General features: G+C 39.9%; 1 protein-coding gene across 1 annotated transcript in view; it reads left to right on the top strand.

The window, feature by feature from the left end:
- Cubn (cubilin (intrinsic factor-cobalamin receptor)) overlaps positions 1 to 26,432 on the top strand; it is a 248,624-nt gene that overhangs the window by 110,875 nt on the left and 111,317 nt on the right. Inside the window, exons 30-32 of the mRNA XM_005386965.1 lie at positions 4,015 to 4,189; positions 5,726 to 5,895; positions 24,823 to 24,985. Of these exons, the coding sequence (XP_005387022.1) occupies positions 4,015 to 4,189; positions 5,726 to 5,895; positions 24,823 to 24,985 (508 nt within the window). The remainder of the gene's footprint in view (positions 1 to 4,014; positions 4,190 to 5,725; positions 5,896 to 24,822; positions 24,986 to 26,432) is intronic.

The raw sequence follows: 26,432 nt of genomic DNA on the forward strand, positions 1-26,432 counted from the left end.
GGGCAATCTCAAAACTGCTTATCTATGGGTCAGAGGTCAACTGGTTCCCACAAGAAACCTTATTTTTACGTTTCCACAGGTGCATCTGCTGCGAAGGCTTTTTAAAAAAATGGTCATGTACATGATATGGGGCATTTTAAGATGAGAACCTTTCAGTGCTACTGCAAAGGGTGCATCTCAGAAAATTAAGATGGTTTTTGAGAACCTTGGACCCTAAACTGTATTATAATCAGGTTTTTATCATTTGAATGTAGTCATTAGGATACACATGTGGTGTGTGTATTGATTTTATCTCTGTTTCCTGAACTTTGATCTGTCTGCATGATTTAATGGCTTCTAAGTACAAACAAAACTCACCGCCTTAGCTGTAGGGACTGCTACAGCAAGGACTCCGAATCCAGTAAAACTTACATTCCCTTAGGTGAGGTGCTCTTGCTTTGCTTTGTTTAACTACTCTATCTTTGTACCAGACTACCTGGGAAATAGTAAACATCCAATATGTTTGTGCAGTGAACAAAAGCATCCAAATCTCTCACTGACATATTGAAATTACTGCACAGCTGTCGTGTTTTACAAAGGAATGTTTACAACCATTTTTCCATTTGCGTGTTGCATAATCCCATGAGGTCTAGGGAAGATTTTGTCCCCATATCATAGCTGTGAAAACCAAGGCTCAGGTTAGCGGGCTTTTCCATAACCACATGGACGGCGAAGGGAAAAGATAACGAATGAACCTGGTCACTACTCCATGCTCCACGTAAACCGGTGTCAAACCATAGTTGTGTGCTATACGCAAGGGGATGAAATGTATAGGGTGGGCTTTCAAGTCTTTATTTGATTAGAAAATAACTTCTCACTGTGAAAAGAAATGGAGTTCGGAAATCAGATGCAGACTCGTGAGGGACTATATTTAGTAGCTCAAGTCCCTCTAAGGGGAGCAGCACTACAGGAAATGAAATCAGAGAGAGCCGTGCAGGCTGTGGGTGAAACCCATACCCTGGTCTTCACAGAAGTACTGCTGATCGCTACCACGAGTCCATCTCAGAGGAGGAATGGTTTTTAGTGGGAGAGAACAAGGCACGTCCCGAAATTCACACCCAGTAAGAAGGAGGACTAACACTCACATGTGGAATGTTCCATTGATTTCTCTTCCCAGTGAGGGTATGACTTGGTGCATAAAACCCTCTACACTTACAAAGGGCTGGCAGAAGCTTGTCCACAGTGATGTGCAATGTTCCAAACCCTTCATTCTCATATTCCAAAGTGCATATGTTTGTTGCCCACTTGGCAAAGCGTAAATGGGTTCTTTGTGCTTTGTCACATCCGTTACATGAGAAAGCAGAAGCAGGGCTTGTGCCTTGCAAGCAGCCTCTAGAACAGAGGGACAAATTCAGGGACCCCGGGCAGAGAGCAGCATTCAAGGAGAGGGTCCTTGAATATTGGAGAAATGCAGATTGGAGAAAGATGTCCGTCAACCTGGGGTTTATTTTTGTTAGGACAAGCTGACCCTGCAGTGGACTCCCAAGTTCCTTTGAAATCAGTGTTTGGGGAAATATTTAGCAGCTTCTAAATATTTGTGGAAAGTATTTCTCTTAAGGCTGAAAGGAGTAGCCTCTTGACTTTTTGTTCATAAACCTTGTTTCACTTTTCTGCAAATGCTCAAACGAGATAGAGCTGCTACCCTCTCATAAATTTGGGCTGCTGCTGATAAAATAATTTTTGCCATTGCTTAATCACTGATAACATGTTGGCAGTAGGTTTCAAAATGTGCTATCCATATGAGGTGTGGCCTAATACCATGGCTAACGTTCTCAGTCCGCACACTCGTCTTTGTGCTGCTAATCACAACCCAGTAGGGCCTTCCTGTCACCAGGTGTAGGGCTTCCTGGGATTCACCACATTCGTGGGAAGCCATCTTCTCCCTCTGGAACAACTGCCTAGGAAGTGGCCAGCTGTGTAAAGCATCAGCCATGTGATTACTCATAACTGCGGAATGCTGACTTGATTGTAATAATAAATGGAGCTAACAGAGCAGAAAGAAATGTTCAAAACAGATTAAAACCACGGCTTTGAAATGTTCTCCATCCTGAGCACTGGTTAAAAATACATTTTAATCTCTGATCATCAGAACAATTCTTTTTCTCCCCAAGTTGAATCATAGGCCATAGTGGAGTGAACCACACCCTGACCCCTTTCCGTCCTTCTCCTCTGTTGGACGTGCTTTAACTATCGGTTTGGTGTGCGGAAGCCAAAATCGCCGTTCGATTGTTTTGGTCGTGGAGACACTGGGTTGATTTTATGGTGATCTCTGAGACAGCTCTGTAGAGAGAGGCTGAGCTGGCATCCAGTAGGAAAGGGAGCCCACTGCTTGCAAAACACCAGCACAATCGCCTGCTGAGGGTAGTTAGCACAGGCCGATCTCTCTGTAAAGGTCGTTTATGAGCTCAGCCCAGGGACAGGGAAAGCAAAGAATGTCCAAAGTGGCAGGGCTTATTCTTGTGGAGGCTTCCAGACCCAGCCAACTCGCTCCCATTATGTGTGTGATCTCAAGGGGACCCGTGAGCAGGGAAAAACAGAGGGTGTTTTGCTGACATGTGGGTTTTCTTTGTTAGTGCTTATGTTCAATGTCCTTTCTAAGTATGCGCTGGTTATTTTGCTGGGGTGGTGAGCAGCACAGGCTGTCAGAAGCAGGCTCAAGGAGTCCTGAAACTGGGAAAGGAACTCTCCACTTGCATATGTGTACGTGTAAAGGGTCACAGGAGGCTCTTCCTGAAGTCCCGGTTTTGATAGCACTGAGGGGCCCACACAAACATCAGCTCCTGCTAATGAAAATAAGCCCGAAGCAGTCAGCCTGTTTCATTCCTTTGCAATTACAGCCCTTGTGCTCAGCCCTCTGGGAAACAGCAGTTTCATTCATTTTGGCCTTTCCCCCAGGGCTGGGGGCAGTTAATCAGACAAAGAAATCATTATAGATTCAAATCATGCATTCTTCCCCCAAAGTAGGCTTCTTGTTCTCACTCTCTCTGCCCAGAGAACTCTTGAGTGATTTCCCTATCAGTCAGCAGAGGACCTGAGGGTGGGCCAGGCCCGGGGGAGGCCAGGGAGCTGCTTCTCTGGCTTGGGCTCTGAGTAAAGATTTGTGTGCCTATAAATGGGGGTGGCGGATTGTGAAGAGCTCAGATACCATTGTACGTGAAAACTGTCGCCCAGTGTAGCCTGTCTTCCACAAATTCAATGTTGACTGGACCTGAAGATGGGAGATCAATAACTTCTGTTCAATACTGATGTTCCTCTCATCCCTGCCCACACACACACACACACACACACACACACACACACACACACACACACAGAGCCTAAGGGGTTCTAAGTAGAAGTTGGATCTGTTGATCCAGTGAGTAGTGGGAAGCAGAACAAATTCTGTACAGTTCCCTTCATTAGGAGACTGCAGAGCACATTTCTAGAGATTGTATTTCCCCTCCCTCTGCAGAGGTAAAACCTTTGTACTGGATGCCTAATCTTATAAAATACTCAGTTTGCAAAGTCGATGGGAATTCTTAAAAATCTAAGTAGAAAATCTGTAAACTCAACTTTCATAAATAAAATGGCTTTCTGTTAAGACCCTTCATATGTACCTATATGTAAGCGTTAGGAAACCAGACTTCATATTGTATTATCTGCAACACTACCAGAGAAAGCAGAACATTTGAGAGACATAAAAAAGAGGAAAACGGGGGACGGGGAATGATTCTGCAGCGGTCCATTCCGTCCACCTCTGTGATTCTGGCTGATGAAACAAGCAGAGGTTTATTGGGTGATTCAACTTGTGTGTTCCTAGGTCAGAGGGAGCGCCTTTGAAAAGGCAGCTCAAGTTTACAGTTCATCCCCACCCAGGGAGGCTGTTTTCCATCTCTAATCATAATAGATTCCAAGAGCTGGTGATTAAAAAACAACCATGGGAAGGGCTGAAATTGCTTCAGTATGTCCTTTTTTTCTTCTCCCACCCTGTCTTAGGTGTACGGAGGCCCTGACTTCCACTCCCCCAGGCTAACCCAGCTGTGCGCGCCGAGGTCCTCAGTGACTCCCATTCAGGTCTCCAGCACCGGAAACGAGCTGACAGTCCGATTTAAAACCGACAGCTCGGTCAATGGGAGAGGCTTCAATGCCTCTTGGGAAGCACTCAGTGGAGGTGAGTGGGGAAAAAGGAGGTACCCTTCCGTACTCCCCCAGTTCAGCTTTAGGAAATGATTGGAGAAAGTTTTGAATCAAGTCCCTGATGACTTTGGGACTTCCCAAATGGCTAATACTGCATTGGCATGTACACTTCTCTAAAAAGTGGCATAGAGTTTAATTTTCTGCATTTCCCCATGTACCTGAAAACAAAGATACAGTCGCGCAAGTCCGTGATGAGAGAGGAATCGGGGGGCATTGGCCACACTCTTTTGCTTGCCACAGGACTCGTGCCCACTTTCCAGCCTCAGATTCTCGCATCTCGCAAATACAAACTCTATAAATACTAAATTCGTCAATTCCAAGGAATAACTGTGTTGGGTAGTAACTTTCTGTCTAGAGTTGTAGATAGTCTAAATAGGTTACCTGTTGCTGATTTTTAAATTATGCATTACAGTACAAAATGTTTTAATGCATTAGCTTATGAAACCATTAATAATAGTGATATCTCCAGAATACTTACTATATACCAGCTACTTTTCTAACTATTTTTCAAGGATTATCTCATTTATATTTATAGTTGCACTATGAGGGAAGTCTGTTTCATATCCCCATCTTAAAAGTGGGGAAACTGAGGCTTAAAGAAGTCAGTGATTTGCCCTAAATCTCACAGCTAGAAAAGGCCACACAGAGATGGGACACCAGGCCACCTTATAGCTCCACTTCAACTCCAAGGTGACACAGTAATTATGTGGCATCTCTCTTAAAGCTGGTTACATACGAATTTACACACACAGTGCTGAGATGACCCTTAAATGATTCTTAATTACTAGAACATAATGCTGTTATATTTCTACCAGTGGTTTAGATTATTATAAGCTCAAACAATAATGATAATAGAGATAGATGTTTTACCAACAGGTATTTTATAACATCAAAGGAATTAAAAACAACACAAGTAATTGTACTATATCTAGAACATTAAATTTAAAAGTTTTAAAAGACAGATATTAAATTATTTGTTAAATCAAATGTTACTAGGTTAGCAAGTACTTTGAAGGAACTGATTATTTTTACAATATGCTGTATTTTATTTCATTTTATTTTTTAAATTTTTAAAATTTTTAAATTTTTTTCTGGTACCAGGAATTGAACTCATGACCTCACGCTTGCCAGGCAGGCACTGTGCCGCTGAGCTAAATCCCCAGCCCCTATGCTGTATTTTAGAGAACAGGAAAGAGACATCTCATGGCTTTGTGAAAGCATGACTTTGTTTACATTTATTTTTTATTACTGTTTTGAATAACTTTAGACATCCTTATTACCATATTTGAAGGATTTTCTTAGTATTATACAGTACATGCCTCCTTATTTCTATTGAGATGAATGAATTGGTGTGACTATTCAGTTCTTCAAAGCTTTAAAGTTCTTCAAAGACCAAATAAAACTAACAGTCAAAAAAAGTAGCATGTTGACCTACACTATTAGATCAGATAATGCTAGCTTTATGCATCAGTGATTCCTCTCACTGTTAAATGGGGTTTCTCACTTACAGGTTGCGGTGGGATTTTCCATACTCCCAATGGAGAGATTCATTCTCCGAATTACCCCAACCAATACAGAAGTAATACTGAATGTACTTGGGTCATTCAAGTTGAGAAAAATCACCACATCCTCTTGAACTTCACTGACTTTGACCTGGAACTTCCAGATTCTTGTATTACAGTAAGTGAGAAAAATTTCAAGTATTATCTTCAGTCAAACTTGGATCAAAACCTTGTCAGATGAGTACATTAACTGACTTTATTTGCTGTGAGTATTTTCTGGTCAAATCACCAGAAAGCCAACCACTAGCACTTAAAATATAAGGACATTTACTTTTTACTAAAAACAGAACAGGAGGTAATCAGTATCCAGGGTTATTCAGCAGCTCAGTGTCTCCCCTGCCATTTTTGGCTTTCATTGTATTTGTTACTTCATCACCGGGAAAATGGCGACAGTATGTTTCTTGTTTTGTTTTTCCTGAACATTCTTTGTGTGTCCACATCTGGAGAAAGGGACACGGAAGAGTGCTGGCTGTTGCTGCTTTGTGTATTTGTGTGTGCAGGTGTTTTCATTAGGAAAGCAAAATTTCTCCAAAACCCCCTCCCATATCACTGGTCAGAACTGGATTCAAAGGAGATCAGAGAAGTGGAGTAAAATATATTTGTCACAACTAATTTAGATCAAATATTATTAAGCTTCTGGGGGTTCTCACAGAGTTCTGCTTTTCTTGAGATCTGAATATCCTGATTTAGTATTTGGACAAATGAATAATGGGTAGCAAAAAAAAAAAAAGACTGGAAGATAGGGATGGAAGAGAAGGACTCAGGCAGTTAGTTGGCTATAAGATAGAAAGTTTCTGTTATTACCATGCTTTCTGCTTAATATAGGACTGGATTAAGTTTTCTTTTTTTTGTTTGTTTTCAATTTAAAATTTTGGTTACTGATTTTCTAATGGAAAGTTTTCCAGGGACCATTTGTATTAATAGACATTTCATTCAACTATAAACCAGATTCTCTTGGTTAGTGAAGCTTTCTGTTTTCGCTTCCTGGCAGTTTCTTCTACAATCCCACTTGGCTAGCTCTCTTTGAATTTAAGTTAAGAAAACTCTAACATTTGTTTCATATTTTTTGGAAGGAGTCCAGTCCAGTGGTGTATATTTCAAGTATTACTTTGCAAGACTAGATTGTTGCTAAAAGCTCAGCTGAGTTATGACTATATTTCTTCCAATGGAGCCTTCAGCATCTAAGTTGGCAGAGCATCATACAAACTTAGGGTGTAGGACACCCACTTTTCAAAATGCTAACTTGGAACTAATCTCCTGAAAAAGACAATTTACAATTTTAGATGAAATTTTAAAACATCTTTCTAAATGCAGCAAGGAACTAGAAACATAGTATGAAATTTCCCAGTTAATATCTAAGAGATGTTGGCACAGTGTTTGGAACTGTTTGCCCATGGGGCATTTTCTAACCCAGAAGAAGTTAGCAGCACTTCTGAGAGCCTCTTAGGGCAAAGAAGGCCAGAGTGGGAGTCCAGAACCCGACTAGGGCAAAAGTTCTAGTCAACCACACATCCCACGTAAAATGAAAGTCAAACAGCCTTCGCAGAGACTGCACCCCAGTGTCAAGTTACTAGAAGCAAACCCATTAAAATAAATAAAGATACTAAGTATGTCAAGCATAGGTTTCTAAACAACTATGATTGTAAAGTCATGGAGATAAAGGTCAAATCTTAGAGCTTTCAGCAAAAAACTGCAAGCTATAAAAAGGACGTTGTTTGTGAAAAAGAACCAATTGAAAAATTTAAAAATGGTAAATGCTATAGCTACAATTAAGACCTCAGCCAAAGATGTTTTACTGTTGTTTTTATGGATTCTTTTTCAAGGAGTGAGGGTTGGACTGAAATGAAGAGATAAATAATGACCTGAAAAATAAGTTGGAAGAATCTATCTGGTAAAAAGCACAGACAATCACGCAGATTAAAAATTTAGAGGAGGGGTGAAGACACACAGAGAACACATAGAAAAGGTCTAACATATATTTAATTAGAATCCCAGAAGAAAAGAGAGGTAAATGAGACAAAGGAACAAAGAGCTAATGACAAGGATTTTTCCAAAACCGAAGGAGAACATCATTTTATAATAATTACCCAAAAAGCCAAGCAGGATCAGTAGAAAGATACCTTTTTAAAACTAAAGGTAAATTATAAATGTTAAACTCAGCCAGGGGAGTGGGGAAATACCTTTCAGAAAATGGTAGGCCAAATCCTGACTTTTCCACAAAAAGACAATGGAATGATAGGATGTCCTGTTTGAAGAAAGCAAATAACTAGCAGCCAGGAACTCTATGCTCTCTTAAAATGCCTCGAAGAATAAAGGTGAAATAAACACTGAAGCAAACGAAGAGCTCTGCAAGAGAAGGCAGAGTGAGCCGGAGGTGAACTGGTAGTAGCCCTGCATGCGGGGAGCATTTCTGACCACTTGCTCCCTCCCTGACTTTGCATGACGCAGACGGCAGAGAAGCGGGAGCGCAGCTTCTTTTCTGGGAAAGTCCGTAATACATATGATGTCTTCTCTTTGGTAAAATCCACAATGCACAGAAGTTAACAGGCATAGCCTGTGACCAAAGCCAAGGTCAAAGGCACTCCCATCATGGCTGTGTTTTTTTCCCTCCTGTGGTCAAGAGAAGGGTTTTCCACCTCCGTGGAGTATAAATACACAAGGTTTTCAGTTCACCACAGCCAGATCTCAGCATGCAGCCCCTGGGGCTTGGCTTAATAAATTTAGCAGGAGGGAACAGACAGGGGAAGTGGAACTTCAAATATGATCTGGTCAGAGGCATGGAAAAGGGAAAATAAACGCATAGACAGGTGCTGGGAAGAGTGCAAAACACAAAATGTTATTATTGTTGAACTGTTGTTCCAACAGTTTGCCAGTGTTAGTGAAGCCTGTATGAAGTTGTCAGAATAGCTCAGGCAGCAGGCAGGAGGCATCAAGAAGCAGATACCTCTAAGCACTTGAGCAAGCCAGTGACAAAAAACAGGAACTCACCCAAACTGTGAGTCCCCGGGATCCCACGGCTGAGAAATCTAGCTCCCTGGTGGAATGAATCTGGGGTTGAGCCTGGACTCTGCCATTTCCAACTGTGTCACCTGAGAGAAAGTTAAATTTTCAGCTTCCATTTCATTAAGTAGAATAAGAGGAATGTGACATATTTGTCATTGGGATATTTGAGACAACATAGTGACTTGCTTGCTGTTGTATAGAAAGTTAGCAATTTGTGCTAGCCATGAACATGGGCTGCTTCTATGAGTGCTTTGTTTGGAGTTAGCATGACGTCTGCTCCTCCCTGGTTCTGGGTCTCCAACTCTTCAACAGAAGAATGGTTTTCATAGTGTAGCAGCAAGCACTTAGCACACTTAGAACTCAATTCCCTGTCAGCATCGCCATGAAAAAGTGGCAAGAGTTGTTCATTCAAGCCTGGAAAGAGAAAGGTTTTATACTACAGGTGACATGTAAGTGACAGAGTCTCACTGATAGAAATATGGCGGTGAGCTGGGCGTGGTGATACATGCCTACAGTCCTAGCTAATTGTGAGCCTGAGTAAGGAGGGCTATAAGTTTGAGGTGAGCCTGGGCAACTTAGTGAGAGCATGTCTCAAAATAAAATATAAAAGGCTGGGGACATAGCTCAGTGGTAGAGTGCTTGCCTAGCATGAGCGAGGTTGTGGGTTCAATCCCCAATAATCCAGGGAAAGGAAGGAAAGAAGGAAGGAAGGAAGGAAGGAAGGAAGGAAGGAAGGAAGGAAGGAAGGAAGAAAGAAGGGAGGGAAGGAAGGAAGGAAGGAAGGAAGGAAGGAAGAAAGAAAGAAAGAAAGAAAGAAAGAAAGAAAGAAAGAAAGAAAGAGAAAGAAAGAAAGGAAAGAGGAAGGAAGGGACCTTGGGAAGGTCAGTGGAGAATGTGGAGAAAGTGGTGATGCAGGAACCACGGTGAAGCCGTGTGTGATGAGTGACCCAAGGTGTCAGGTTCTGCAGAGGTCAGCTGGAATGCGGATTGGAACAAAGCCACTGGATTCCTTCTTTGCTAACGTGTAAGGGGCAGGTTTGGTGTTGGGAGTGGTGGGAGACTACTGGTCAGGGTAGTTTAGGAGAGGTAGGAGCTTCTGAGATTTTCTGCAGACTCTGAGAAATTAGTGGCACACAGAAGATAAGGCAAAATCAGTGGGAAGCCACTTCAAAAAATAATGGAGAGGCTGAGGTCATGTGAAGAGGACAAGGTGCTGGTGGAAAAAGGCAGCCGAATGTGACATATAGAAGGAATAATGATGACGTCATGTTAACAGGAACGAGACCCAAAGAAGAGCCAGATGGGCCCTATGAATTTCATATTTTCAGGATGAGAAATTGGAACACATGGCCTAACATAAGCTGTTTTCTGATTTATAAATTTATTTATGAGGAAGTTGTATAAATTGCATGTAAGCTAAGCCATCTTCTCTTATACAAGCAATTAAATTTACAGCGAGACAAAGAAATGTTTTAAAGAGCATACAGGTAAAGCACAAAGAGGTCTGCGATCTGCCGTCTGTGGTTGCCAAGTGGACTCAGTTATGGGGACAGGACGTTTGCAGAGGTTTCGAGCCAGGTTTCGAGCCTGGCGAGGCTAGAAGTTTGGCTCCCAGCAAAGCTTGGTTGTTCAGAGACTCATGAAGGCAGGCATTGAAGCACCAGCCATCTATCTTCATGGCCAGATGGACACCGGATGTGAAATGTACCCTAAAGTCCAATATCTTACATAATAATCTCAGCACTTTGAATTCATACAAAGCCAATCATTCATTCTGGGGACATTCAAATTAATTTCTTGGTCCTACTGCTTAGAAAGAGTCATTAGCAAAGAGAAAAATAATGAGCTGCTGGTGTTGTCAGATAATGTTTCTATTCATGGGATTTTTAATAGAGCTCAAGTGTACCCTTAAATACCGAGGTAAATTATGCTTAGATGGGAACAGCCAATGTTTTTTTAAAACTCCTGTAACAGTTTACTTGTTAGAGTAGAAATATTACTTTAAGAGCCATATGGGCGACAGTCATAAACACATAGATACATGGAATGCAAAAGCTGAAAGAAGAGAGAGAAAAAAAAAAAAAGAAGAGAGAAAAAAGATCTCTTAGTCCCGTCTCCTTATTTAAAGAGAAATAGAGATTTGGAAGGGTCAGGGTCAAGATCAGAAAGAACTTAGTAGTAAGGCCAGCACTAAGATAATGACCTTATACTTCCTAAAATAAGGATAAGTATTTTGGTAAAATATAAGTGATAGTTGCATATAAGAAACTGAACAGCAAAATAAAGGACAACTGGAAAAGTCAAGGGAGAAAATAATATCGGGAGTACTTTGGAGCCACTTTGACCTTCTACTTCCAATGAATACAAACTTCAGGTATCAGTATAAGGAAAAGTGTGAGGGGCTTTTGACTTAAGCAAGTCAAAGGTGTCCTTGCTTTCAGGTCAGTCCCATTCATTCCTTCACTTTCTGGTGTCAGTTGTATGCCAGACATCGCTGAGTCCTTGTTTCTGTTTGTGGAAATTCTATTCACTGTCTCGCTGGCCTAAGGATCATAGTTTGCTTATTTATAAAATTGAGCTCCTGGTCAACCAAAGCAGGAAGAAGAACACTAAGGAAGAACATGCAGTTAAGGTTTGTGTTCAAGAGAAGAAAGAGGAAAAGAAGGTGGAGATACAATGGACACTAAGGACAGGTGATGTCAGTGGAGGGTGGGGGAGTGTTCCTCCTCAAAGTCAAAGTCAAATGTGCATAGCCACCAAAGCTCATTCTGTGGGGCACAAGCGCACCGGGCAGGGGATAGGAATCAAGCTCTATACTCTTTTGGGTATATAGATGAGAGCTCTTCTTGCAGTAGGTCTAGTCCACATTGGTCTCAAGAGGAGGAGGGTAAGCCCGCAGGAGACTGTAAGCCGTTACTCTTGGAAGTAAATGCAAAATTCAGCCAATAGAAGAAATAAAAATCTAAAAATGCAACATTAATACCCAGCCTCAATTCCTTTTTACATAGCCCGGAGCAGTAGTTTTTGTACAGAAAGGTACCAATCTATTTGATGCACAAATTCTTGGTAGATGTATGGCCCAGTAAGTAAATGAATGAGTTTTGATTATCTCTACTCCTGCGACAATCAGAGCTTTGGTGAAAAATTTCTAAGGACCCCTAGCAACTGTGCTATAATCTGTTCACTCCCTGGCACTATTATTGACCTGCAGACTCACTATTTTGAGCCACATGAGGACTCTGATATAATATCACAGATGTGTGTTTTCTAAAGTTGCATGCCAGTATAATGAAGTAGGAGAGAAACTGCATTTTTTTTTAACTCCTTTTAAAATGGTGATGGCATCATGAGAAGCTAATCAGTCAGCTCCACTTGCAGTCAGGTTTCAACAAATTTGATAATATGTTTGCCCTTTCTGCTGTTTCCAGTGCCTAGTGTTAATTAACCTCAGGCTTTCTGGAAGGACACCTTGGGAGCGTTTCTTGCTAAGGCAGCAATGGAACCCATTGGCTGGGGGTGGGTCTGTGTGGTTAGCACAGGAAAGCGGCTCCATTGTGTTTCCCTCATGAAAGCTGAGTAGTAAAGTGACCTCCAGCTGGCAGTTTAATTATTTAATTAGAGTCTCTCTCCTGAGCCTTAAATTCGTGTAGCTCTGCAAGCTCTTCTTGATCTCCGAGAAATGCTGGTTGTACCACAGTGTGAGAGGGGAAAGAGGAGAAGCCAGCCCCAGCTGGCCCCTGGGGACTTACCAGCATCCTCTTTGCTCAGCTCAATGGAATGTCTGCCTTCTGAGAATCAGTTAGGAGCAGATAACGGCAAGCAGACCACAATCCACATCGAGCCGCTCGGGAGGACATGGCATATACACCAGGGCTAACAGACTCTGGTGCAAAACAAAAAATGCACACGATTAATAACTGTCTTCTGTCTGAAGCTTTTTGCGTCTGTCTAGGAGAAAGAAAGCACAGTGTCTGATTTGAACTGAAGAAACCCAGACCCCTCACTCCCACCCCAAATGGGTAGTGTCTGTACGCATTATCTGACAATAAAGTGCAGGGTGGAGCAGGGCAGCTACACAGAGCAGCGTCCTTATTTTGTTTTATTTTTGTAAGAAACCCCACAGGGTACCTTTCCTTTTAAAACACTGATCATTTCCCAACAAGAGCAAGAAGAAATGGGAATAATAGAACTCTGAACTTCAGAGAAACAAAGGAAACATTTCTTCTTTAAATATTTGCCATTTTATAAATGAACCCATGTCAAAAATATCTCTCTGTCATTGTTTACCTGTGCCTTTGTTTCTCTCTCGTTTTTCCTTTCCTCTTTTCTCTCCACCATAGACATTTTAGTTTCACTAGCTTCTTGAGGATTTTTTTTCCATGCTTTTGATAACCTGCTCCGCCATTTTGAATTCCACTGCCGGACGAATTGCTAACAGCTTTGCCAAAACTTTGCATCCCCAAAACAAGGAAAGAGTCCTCAGTTTTCAGTTTGTGAACATGGGTTTTGGTGTACATTTCAGGTCAAAATCTCCTTAAATGTTTACTTGTGAAGGTGAAAAAGTGTATCTTGGTTTTCTTTTCATCAACATTTCATAAATCTTTGAGGAGCTGCTTACAACAACTGCAAATTATTAGAGTTCATATTCCTCTGTGAAACTATAGGACAGTGGAAAAGGGATGATAAAGGAGCTGTGTGGATGTGAATGTAGCATAGTGTTTCATTTCAGAGTGGTGTACCTGGAAAATATCACGCACTGAGGAAACTGATGCTCCCTCCCTAAAACTCCCAAGAAAAGCTGCTCTGATGAGCAATAGTTTCATTTCCTTCCTTTCTTACATTTATGGTTCTAACAGCTTGGATAATTTCCTGAGGGATTCCCCTCCTTGTCATTTAATATTTCCTCTGTCTTGAAGCAATTCAAACTTGAAAATGGGAATTCCATTAGCAGTGATAGTACCCTATATATCACATGAATTCTTTATCCTCAGAACTGATTTTTTTCCTTAAAGGGAATTATCTTTTTTTACCCTAAATATCTTATCTCTCCCCACATTTTTTTCATGTTGACAGATTTAAGGTAACTCAAAGCAGGAAACTTGTTACTAGATAGAGTTAAAAGTGAAGTAGAAGGTGAGAACCACACTGAAAGTCAAGTTAGGCCAGGGTCAAGATGAGAAAAGAGGCCATGCCAGGCTGGAGAATTCAATTAGACCAGTGAAGGGAAAGGCATAGATTTATATCTGAATTGAAGAACAGAACCAAGTTTAGAACTCAGGGGTTTAAAATTTGGGTTTATTTATTGCCCCAGACACTGTGCTCTTTGTTCCTTGTCCTGCTAAATTAGCCATGCTGGGAATCCCATGCATGTTCAGTGGAATGGAATGCAGGACAGATGCCAACCACACTGAAATCTACCAGGGCCCAGTATAAGACTTTCTAAAATACCGCTTACGATGCCTTACTGCAGTTCGATGGTCATGGTGAGGGACGACATTGCTCTTTCCAAGAGTGCTCAGGAATATCTTTCTGAGAGTTGACCATGGAGATCTCCCCCAGCTTCACAGAACTGTGTTCTTTCAATATTCTAACTGGATGAATACAACTTGATTTTGCCTTTTCTTTTGGTTTAATGATGATTCATCAGATGTCACAAAGGCGTTGTGCTACTCTGCAGTAAGTGAGACTGGGGAGAAGTCACTTACGTTTTCTGAGTCTCACTTTTTCCCAACTACAGAATGGAGCTGGAAGAATTAACTTTTAAAAAATGTATTTAAAGTACTAACCAGTGACTGCTAGAGACAGTATTAGCTGTGACTCTTAACATATCTCTTACTAATACTGCTACTATTGCTTCTATTACTAGTAACACCATATTAAAGGTCTATAGTTATCTTCTAAAAATTATGAAACTTAGTTAACAGAACTGAATCCATAATCCTCAATTCTTTGTTTACATTCATCATTAATTCATAAACAGCTTATTTTATGCTAAAGTATTTTTTAGATTCTTAAAATATATATTATAAATACTTCCACACATTCTTTAATATAACATCTTAGCAAATTTTTACACCTTATTTTTGTACCAAAATCTGGTACATTATTTTGCTACTTTCCAGGAGATTCATAAATAGAAGGAACAAAGTAATAGTACAGGCAAAAAAGCATCCTCAGAAACATTTCTAATTTTTTTTTTTTGGCATAGAAAGCTCAACTCTGCAGCTGAAATGCAGCATTATCATACTTTGGGGGATTGTAAAAATATGTATACATTCTGCTTTTATATTAAAATAGTTTCTTCTTCCTCTGGTTTGTAATAATTTAAAGTTGATTTATTTTTCCCCCTGACCAAATGAAAAGAAGAAAGCAGGAGATGCAGCAAAAATGATTACTTCTACTTCTTCCTCTCCAGTAATTGGACAGAATATATTCCCGTTTCTAGAACTGAAAGCACCAGTGTCGCTGGGGAAGTTATAATCATTCTCCCCTGCAGTCATGCGCTCTGGTGCATGAGCAATGACTGGTACTGCCATCAGATGACCATGAGCCATTCAGTCACGACAGGGCTTTGATCACAGAGTGGGGCGAGCGCAGGCAGAAGCGCAATGGGAATCCACATCCATCACATATTCTCAGACAAAGTCATCAATGACTGTGCATCTTTATTTGGCACAATTCAAAATGTTGTAGGTCTGTTCAACTTCTCTTTCATATTTTGTTACATTCTAGAAAGAGCACATTGCATGCTGGCAGTTGTTTGGAGACTGACTTGAAGGGGAACACAAGATGAAGGCAGGAAAGAGTGACCTAGGCGAGACCCAGACACTAAGATACCCAGGGGGATTCTGGGAGTGAGGAGGAGACAGGGAGAGATAAGATGTCTCCGCAGCTGGGTGCAGGCTTCTGGCGTTTACTGATGAAGAGATATAGATGAAGGAGGAACCAGTGGGACAGAAACAAGGAGATGGGGACTATTTACTCTGCGATGCTGATTTTCAGGGTGTGAGGGTTATAGCAGAGCTGACGTGTGGCCTGCAGTTGGTTGTATGAGCAAGGAGCTTAGGAGAGAGTGCTGGGGTACGGTTATAAATATGAGCCAGCTAACAAATGTCTTGGGGATCTTAAAACAGAAACTATATCTATTCAACTTGATGCATTCCTTCCAGGCAGGAGAGGCAGATTAAATGGCATTAATATCTGTGTCGCTTAGATACTAGCCGTCCTGTTGTTACATGAATGCCATACTTTCATGGCTATCTAATCGCTGATCTGTCTGAATGGTTAAACATTTAAACAGTTTCATTATAGGTTTTATTTACAGATTTTTCATGTGCCTCATCTTAGAATTGCAATGTATAGAAAAGAAGCAATAAGAAGTTAATGCTGTCTTTAATATTATACTATAGATATAAACTATTATAATTTTGGTTTATTACCTACATAAACAAAAATGCACACACTCCTATACATGCAAATATGTATGTTTTAGATATTATTGCATGTTATTTTGTATCCTGCCTTTACATTTAGTATTACTTGAATATTTTTCTTTTGAAAAATAATTTCATTGGTCCAATTACATGGACATACTACAACTCGGCCACTAATTAATTATTGATCATTTAGATAACATCTTTCTTATTTTAGCTATACTATTAAGAATCTCTTTATATGTGAACATTAGTCTACATTTCCTATTATTTTCTTTATATAGGTATTTTTTCATTTTTGAAAACCATTCTATAAAATTCTAAGTATATAAGAAAATATAGACTATATAATGTATAGATTATAGAATGTATAAAAAACTACATGCCATGCCTCTCAAATTCTAATATTTTGCTGTTTTTGCTTCAAGTTTTTTTCCCCAGCAAAACAAATGGCTTGTTGAATGTAGGACTGCTCATCCAACTTTGTCCACGGTGAACAGATCCCCCAAACTAGGTGCCTGCAGATGTATAAAAAATGAAAACCAAGAAAGCCAAAATTCTGTAATCAGGTGCTAGCAGCCTCTAGGACTGACTCGTGATTACCATCATCAGTAACAATTTATTCAGAATGAACCCCCGGAGGCAGCCAAGGAATCAGAGAATATCCACCCAAGGACAATACAACTCAATTATCATAGGAATGCGACTTGACCAGTTAGCCATCATGTTATCTATCTTGGCCTATATCTCAGCAAAGCATCTAGTATTGACTGGGGGTGGGGGGCTTACAATGCTTATGCTAGACTTCCTCCAGAACCCAACAATCATGGCTTGGTCAGGCCCCAGGCAATACACAAAAGAGTAACTAAAGAATGCCCTTCTCCACAGTTGAAGACACAGCTTAGTCACACGTGTACCCATTATGGACCCTTCTCCCTGTCCCTATCCTAGAGAAAAACACTGATAAGAATTTTAATTTATGATGCAAGACTTTGTATATTTTCTTCATTATATCTGTACGTCCATATACACTATAAAATACTACTTTGCGTATTTTAAAACTTTACACAAATACCACCACATAGGAAATACCATCCTTTCTTAACTCATTCTTTTTTATGCACTCACTCTGGTTTTAACATGTAACATCCTTCAGCACGATACACATTTCCAATGCCTTTTTTGCCATTATATGATATTCCATTTTATTTCTGCTTCATACATAGCTATCTATCCTTCTGTTACTGAACATTTACTTCCAGTATTTTCCTATAACCACTTTTGTGCAAATACTTCTAGATATTTCTGTAAAGAACCATCCAAGAGCTTTTCTAGTGTAGATACCTAGAAGTGGAATTATTAATTTTTAACTTTGCTATTCAAGGGGTGTTCAATATATACAATGAATGTTTTAAAAACTGTTTATAGTAAAAGACACATTGCTATTAATCTCAATCAAGTACTCCCCTCCCTTTGAAAACATTTACCCTAACATTCTTGCCACTGTCTTAGCAGCTCTAGAACTCCCCCTTCACGAGTGTCTTTACAAGGTGTGATCAACAGTCCAGAGAATGCTGCTGCTGAATAGCATCCAGCACAAAGACAGGCTCATAACACCCTCACGGTGTGCTCTTACTCATCTTACTCACTGAATCTGATACCATGCAACTTCTGGCTCTTCCCCCAAGTCAAAATGACGGTGAAAGTTAAACATTTTACATCAATTTAGGACACCAAGGCAGCCACAACTGTGTAAGCAATGACACCTGTGAAAAAGGACGCCCTGAACTGCTCCAGAAACTGTAAGGAGGATAGGATAAGTGTGTTGAAGTGAGGGAGAGTATTCTGAGGGCGATTAATGGTGATATGTCTTTTACTGTAATGACATTTAATGTAAACACTCACTGTATATATTAATCACATCTCTTACATTGTCATATTCCACTTAAAATGTATATTTGAGAATTTTTATAATGAGATGGGAATTACTTGCATATTTGTAATATTACATCCACAAAACTTACAAAGCATTGTCTTACTTGATCTTGATAAGAATCTTATAAGGCAGCAAGGAGGAATTACCTACCCTCATGTTTCATATGATGGAATCGATACCAGGAAATTTCTAAAATGTTTTGGCAAGAACAGACAAATGCCCCAAGTGGATCCAGGGCTCCAGATTAGGTTTCCTGACTCCAAGATCTCTGATCTCCCAGGTGTTCAGACTCTAAGATCACCCTTTTGGCTGTGTCTTAGATGGAAAACACCAGCTGCGCTGAACCCTGGAAGTAGTCTGTCAGGTCAGGCTGAGCAACATGAAAGGAGACGAACAGCGTGCTTAGGGCTGAGCATGGATGTCAGCATCCAGCTGGACTCTGCCTCTCTGAGTATTTATGAAACTGTCATGGAGTGAAAAAGGGAAGGAATTTGGGGAGGAACAGAGAGATTTAGTTTTATTTTTGCCCTTCTGATTCTGAATGTTTGTTTTCTAGTATATGTTGAAATAAATCCCTATCCCTAAGGTGACTGCATTAGCATGGGGCCCCATGGGAGGGGATTAGGTCACGAGGGTGGAGCCTTAGTGGAGAAGATGACTGCCCCTTTGGAAGAGGCCCAGAGAGCTGCCTTGCCCATCCACTATGTGAAAACATTGCACTGAGATGTCTGTGTATAGAGGAACAGGCCCTCACCAGTCTCCAACGTCTGCTCATGCACTGATATTGCATTTCCACGCCTCCAAAACTGTGAGAAATGAATTTTTGCTGTTAAAAAAACCCCTAATCTATAGTATTCTGTTAGAGCAACCTGAACCAACAAAGACATCTTTCTGAACTTGACTGGAGACTTTTTCCTCCTAAACTGGACCTGCTACATAAATGGGTTTTATAATTTCCTGAACAATTCATGATAGCCCTCTCTCCATCAAGGCAAATAAGACACAAAGACTTAAAAAGAACCAAAGAAGGCCAACAGTGCAATTCCCTAAGGCAAGCCAGCGTTTCCTGATTGCTTATCACACCTCAAGTACTGCGAATTGCCTCAGTCCTTACACTGATCCCAGGGAGGTGCAGTGATTAAAGGAAAGTGAAGCTGCCACAGGGTCTCCATCTGCCCTTTGCTCTTACAACTCAGTCCACTCGGCATCTGCGTCATTCCACCCAACCACCTCCTTTAGTCCCTCTGAGATCACCGAGTCGTTAAATGCAGTGGATAATTCTGGTCCCTTCAGTAGAGTTTGACACAGTTGATCACGTTAGAGGAGGAACTGGTGGAAAAACCCATCCACTCTCCATAGCATTTTCATACACTTTGGAAGTGAGAAGGTGAGGGCAGAAGGGAGAAGGCTGTGATTTACCTGTCATCCAGGATCCCATTTCTGGTCATTTACAAATTTTCAATCTTTTATGGCCGTACCCTTTCTCTCTATCCCTTGTTAGGATAAACTTGGAATTTATATTCTTTTTTATGATTTCTCCAAAATACTATGCTTTTGACACTTTTGTGTAGTAGACTTTGAATAAATATCGAAGGCACCAACAGGTATTTACTACAAAATCAGCATAGCAGTTAAATTAAAACACGGTACTGTAGGCTTTGTTCTTAGGAAGCCTTTGCCCATTTTCCCCTCAGTCCTTCATTTCACATTCTCTGTTTTAGTTATCTGTGAATGTGGAACAAATTATTCCAAAGCATAATAACTTAAAACAGCCATGTTTACAGTCTTGATGGGCCAGGAATCCAGAGGTGGCTCACCTGGCTCCTTCCTAGCTCTCTCTTATAGTTATTGGCAGAATTCATCTGCATTCAGGTTGTTGCTCGGAGGCCTCCCTTGACACCTGGCCATGGAGTCCTCAGAGAGAGAGAGAGAGGAGCATCTCTTGTATTCTAACCATGGAAAACCTATTCCCATCACCTTTTCCTCTACTCTTGTTAATGTAAAGCAAGTCATTAGTTTTCTCTCATACTTGAGAAAGAAATTACAGAAGCACAACACTAAGAGTTGGGAATCTTTCAGAGGCATATCAAACATTGCCTATCACCCTACCAGCTCACCATCTCCAGCTAGGTAATTTTTATTGATTATGTCTTCCACTGGGGCTCCTATTTCATCTGTTTTGCTAAACATTCTACTCCTGTACTAATTTATTTTTTTGACTTCATAGTTTCCCACCTAATTTCTTTATGTAACAACTTAGCTTTCTGGCTCATTTTAGTAGTAGAGGCTAATATCTATTACATATCTACATTATGCCAGGAACTTTGCTAAGCACTTTATATCTTTTAACTACTTTAATTTTCATGAATAATATGAACTGTGTACTCTTATCAGTCCCATTTTACAGACTAGAAAACTGAGCAACATAGTAAGAAGCATGGAAAGGAGAGCAACTTGGCTCCAACAGCATAAAAGTTCTACATGCTCAAGTTCTTATTGTGCTCATGTTCTAAAAACCTATGAAAGTGTTTCTCTAAATAAAGACAATTTTTGTCTCTAGAATGAATTCTACTACCACCTCTTAAATAGTACAAACTCTTAAATAATACATATTTTCATCATCAATATGTTCATAAGAAGGTAAAATATTCTTGTTGTTTGGCTCATTTATTTTGCATTTTACTATTCCTTAGGACCCTGCATAACTATAACTGCATAACTTAGGACCCTTCAAAACTATAAACATCACTTTCCCACATAAATGGTTTTACTCGCCATGTCACTCGATGTGTGACAAGGTTGATAAGGGTTAACCATGGCAATGGTTGACTTTTACCTAAATCTTCTCCAGGAATTGAAATGTCAAGTGTGAGAACTCATAAGCTTTGGTTTAGTTCTCCCTTTTGGATAGTAGTATATGGAGGGCTGTACAGGCTCATAATATGTCACGTGTTCAGAATGGGATGGACCTCAGGATAAGGCTGATGCTGTCAGCTCATCCTCTGTCTCCACCTCCTCTCATCGTGTGGGTGAAACTGAGTAAGTGGGCTTGGCTGTACCGTGCAGTTAGGTACCCTCCACCTGTTCTTTGGGCAAGCATGCAGAAATACTACCTAGAGTGCAGCCACAATTGACCTCCTTCCCACTGTGAGTGGCCTCCTACCCATCATTGTGCCTGCCAAGTGCTTGCACAGTCAACCCCATGAGGGAAATGAGAACTTTTTCTTAACTCAGGGTTGCCCTCAAACCCAGTACAGTGGTCCCTTGAGTTACAACGAGCCTGACACATGAACAACTTGAGTTATGACGGGAATTTTAGCTTTAACTTATGACCGAAGTCTTGAGTTCTGACCTGAATGCGGGCTGCTTGTGCTTACAGATGGCTCAGATACAGATTTAACCCTTAAAGAGTTCTGGAAGGAACACTGCAGCATCCTTTCTTGGGTGGGGTTAATTGAGAAATCCTGGGTCTCTCTAAGGACACTGAGATCTGCCGGTGTACGGAAGAGAGAGTTTGACGGCCATGTAGAGCAGCCTGAGCCTTCAGTTGACAACTTGAGTTACAACCAGCCCTCAGGAATGAACTGAGTTCATAAATCAAGGGTCTACTGTACTCTGTTCTTAAAGACCATAAGCCATCATATGTGTGTCACTTATTCATTTGTGCATCTAACAGCTATCATTTATTATGTGCCAGGTTCTCTACTTTAAAAGTTTTCTATTTCTTTGTGATACAGTTAAATTTTGGCATTTTTGAATGTTTGAGTATCTTGAAGTTTTATAAAACTCTGGATACTTTCTAAAGGAACTAATGAATTTTCCTTTAGGAATTAGATTACATTTAGCCAGCTCTGGTTTTGTTTTCTGAGAGCTGCTTTAATTGGAACTCCGCAATAGGGTGACTACTTTTTCTTTAGTGGACTTGATTTCAAAATTTTATTCTATTAGTGTCACAGAAATGAGCAAGTTAGTATGTATAAAGTTTTCCCTTATTTTGTTTGTATATTGCTCTGACATTTACTACTTAAGGAACAGGTTGGAAAATCAATTCCCAGACCTAGAAAACTCTTGGCAGTCGACTTAAGTAAAAATTATGTAAATGACATGAATACATTATCTGTGTACCCAATAGTAATATAATTTGCTATCTCTGCCTTAGGAACTAAGCGGAAGTGAAGGAAAATGCATATTGATTTCACATTTAAAATTCATGTTTAAAGTTTTCATGACTTTAGAATTTTAAATAGGAACAAAGTTTCCCACATTTTCTTCCTTAATATTATTTTCTTGTAACTTTGCCAATTCAACTTTAAATGTGATAATACTGGCTTATTATTACAAGTGCTACTCTCAAAAGAGAATCAATATTCCAAATGCAATTTTAAAAACCTGCCACATTAATAGCTTGAGGTTTTGAAGTGTCATAAGTGACAATTAGTTATATAGAAATTAATAACTATCCCATGCATTTTAAAGAGAAATGACATAATGTAATACAGAATTTGGCAAGAAAAGACTGCTGCCCACTGGCTGTGTGATTGTGTATTAGTTACTAGTTTACACTGGATAAGGTAATAGTTTAATGGCTAGCATGTTTGTCTCAGTTTCTTCATTGCAATAAAAATCACCTGGCAATGCAAACTAGATTAGCGTATTCGTGCTGGTGCATGTAAAATGTAAAACATGCTCATAGGTTTGGTGTGCCATTGGTATATAATCTCAGTTCAAAGACAGCTGAAAACCATCTTTGGGTCCATTCTTTGTGAAGCAATAGCCAGCCAGTGAATTTTAGCAGCAGTCCTAAGATACAAGGACCCAACAGAGGGTGCTTGGAAGTCTGCAGACCTCCTAGATGTGTCCATGTGATAGGGTACCCAGAAGAATGGCTCATTCCTGTGACTTTCTGATATTTCTAACCTTTATTTTTCTAGTTTACCTTTTCCACATTATTTCCTTTTTTCTTCTGAAAGAATTTCATCTACTTAAGAGCAAAACAAGGGCTTAGAAAAAGAAGAAATAATATCTGCTTATGCAATGGACTTCTCCATTTGGGGAAAAATAGACAAGACTAAAAATGGTGTGCATCATAAGCTTAGGAAATCATAAAATACTTTATGTTATCTGAAATAGAATGAAGATATGAGTTAAGCCAATGATGGCACTCTCTGAGATGAGGTTGAAGTGTGAATGTAGTAATGTAGAATGTAATAAATAATGGCTTATACGTTGTTTTGGCTATGTCTAAGTTAGTGGTGGTGAACATGGAAAATCTTTGCTGAACAAAAATCAATTTTAAAGCTTTATGTATTGGATCTGTAGATTTAAAATGTGAATATTACATTAAAAAAAGAAAAAAAGATGGAAAATATTGTTTCAGAATCAAAATTCTTTCAAAATCATTATCATAACAGCTTTATCTCCTGCTTTGAGAATTAAAATCCTATTGATATTCGATTCATGTACTTGTATAAATCAAACTAAAAATAGCTTCCCCATCATACTTGTGTGATAGAGAACATTAACTGTAAATATTAGACATTTTAAGTTACTTGTAAGTTACTTGTGAATACCTAAATTGCTGAACTTTCTCTTTTTCCCAAGATTTTCTTATAAAATATAAATGGAATGCTTTGAATGAAATAACCATACATTAATTTCATACTTTCAGCCTTCCTGTGGTTGCTGGCAGGGTGATACATCTATCCCACTGAATTGATACCTTGCTTTCTCCGAAATGAAAGCACTTCAGTTCTAGAATCTAGTTTGGCTCAGTGGCACCCACTCCCTCTTAGGAATTGTGCAACTTGGCCGTGTTACTTACGGCCTCTGTGCATCTGTTTTTCTTTTTCTTAAAAAAGAAGGTTGGAAGGTGAAAATGGGACAGATTGTGTGAAGGACTGAATCCAGTTTTAGGTCCATGGTAAGCACTTAATAAATGGTAACTCTCTTAGACAAGGAAATCATTTCTCCTCAGTTTAATCATAAATGCATTCAGAAATTCCTACTAGATGCAGAATCCCAAGCAGATGCTTAAGCTTCAATTTCACAAACTGATCCAGAGATTTCAAGTATACACAATGTAAACTCTGTTCCATTGGCCTCTATGGAGGGCTGGAAAAGTCCCAGCAGAGTACTAGGCAGAAACACAGCCCAATATGTTAACAAAACAAGATGATTTCCTAAATCAGGCTCATACTGCTCACATCACTGAGAGGATTCTGCCATTTTTCTTGCTTTTTGACCTTGAGCTTGTGAATAGCAAAAAGTTCCAATAAAATTTGAGTTTCTGACCACAAATATCACTCATTATTATTTCTCAACTATTTGTTTCTATGTTCATTCTTGCACCCAACATTTTCAGTATGTGTCACGGGTGTGGGCTATACTGAAGTCAGAGGAGGAAGGAGGGCAGTGAAAGGGACATCACGTGCAAAGACTGGAGGAGACATGCGTCCTAGCGAGACTCCTGTAAAAAGCTCTGTAAGAGTCTCTGGAAATAAACAAAGACCAAGTTATTCTCATGGAACTGTGTGACAAGACAATAAAATAAAGCCAGTTCACCAAGTCCAGCAAGTGTGTGGTTTTCTATTAGCTCTTCAGTACCCAGAATAGGAGCTCCACAGTTGTAGATCTGAAGTTCTGAGCCAGTTTTCTCTGTGTTCTATCCTTGTAGACATATGACGGCGTAAGTCCTACAACCACCACCCGCCTGGCCAGTGTGTGTGGAAGACAGCAGCTAAGTAACCCCATCACCTCTTCGGGGGACAGCCTGTATGTGAGATTCCAGTCTGGGGCTTCCAGACAGAACAGGGGCTTCCTAGCCCGATTCAGGCAAGGCAAGTATCCTGCAGGTCTCTCTGAGCACAGGAGAAATTTTGTTAAATGCCCTTTTTGGTGCTGTGATAAAATGAGACCAAATCTCAATAAGCCAATCACAGCTCCTACTTAAATGCAAATGTTAAATATAAATATGACCTAACAGGTACTCCAGTTGTTGATACTTTTAACTTGATCCTTGTCTAACTGACATGATGCTGACTTCCTTTGGATCTTCGTATCTCTAAAACACATTGCACACTCTCAAAGTTTTCAGAATAAGACTTGAAGGTGCCTTTAATGTTTGAAACAGTATAAACACATTTTTATCCAAAAACAGTTACTATCACTTACCCCAGGTTTTATGCTTCAAGGAGATACACCACTATACAGTATAAAACTCTCCCATACTGTAGTGCCCCAGTCTAACCCCTCATGTCTCTCAGTTCTGAATCCTGCCGTTGTCCCATGGAGGAATCAGGGCTGTTTACCATTGTTTTGTTTCCTGATTTTTTCCTTCATAAACTATTTGCCCATTGCTTTTCATTTATTTGGTCTTTGTCAGACATTAATCCTTTCTAGGCAACTGTCAGACATAGAAGGAACTCAAAGCTCTATGTGGTGATGATTTCTACCTGGGTAGCTCAGATCACTCACTCCCATTACATTTTTTTTTTTTTTAATTTTAAAGAGAGTAGTATATGAGAAACAAAAAAAACAGAAAATAGAACAGTAGCAGCACACCAGTATCACGAACATAAACAAATCAAAGAAGAACATTTAAAGTGATACCGGGTTTCAAGACAAAATAATATGAATTAACAGTGGTTGTTATATTACATATCACTATCCTCAACTATGTTGCTCAGATTACCGGATGTAAGAATGGAAGATTGCTCAAACCATTATAGGGAATAAGAAAATAATTCTTCAATAAAGCATTAGCGATAACACAGAATTTCACTAGACAAGAAGGTAGGAGTTCACCATTGTAATTCCATTGCATATTGTTACCTTCAAATCAGTTGCTCAGACCACCAGACACAAGCATGCAAAATCAACCTCCCATTATGTTTAATCTTCTTAGTCATTACATCCAGCTCAGTGGACTTGCTGGTATTCTCAGGAAGAGCCCTCAGGAGGAATGGTATGTGGATTCAGAGCTCCCAAACACAAGCTATAAATTTGGAGCAAGACAGACTATATTTTTATCAGTCACTCTCAATGATTTTTGAGGAAAGAAAAGTTTCTTAGTGCTTTTTTTCATTTTACATTTAATTATTGCCAAAGATATTGCTTCAGAGTAAAATGTTCCCACTATCTCTTAGCTGGATGGTTGTAACAACCTCTTCAAACTCACCCACCCTCATCCATCTTCCTCCAAGGGCACTTGTAAAACTTCACTCTGATTGCGCCACTGAGGACTTATGTCTATCCTATCACCACACGGACTGGAAAATGAAGCGC

This window comes from Chinchilla lanigera, unplaced genomic scaffold, assembly GCF_000276665.1.
Source record: "Chinchilla lanigera isolate Chin_1 unplaced genomic scaffold, ChiLan1.0 scaffold00028, whole genome shotgun sequence".
Classification (NCBI taxonomy): Eukaryota; Metazoa; Chordata; class Mammalia; order Rodentia; family Chinchillidae; genus Chinchilla; species Chinchilla lanigera.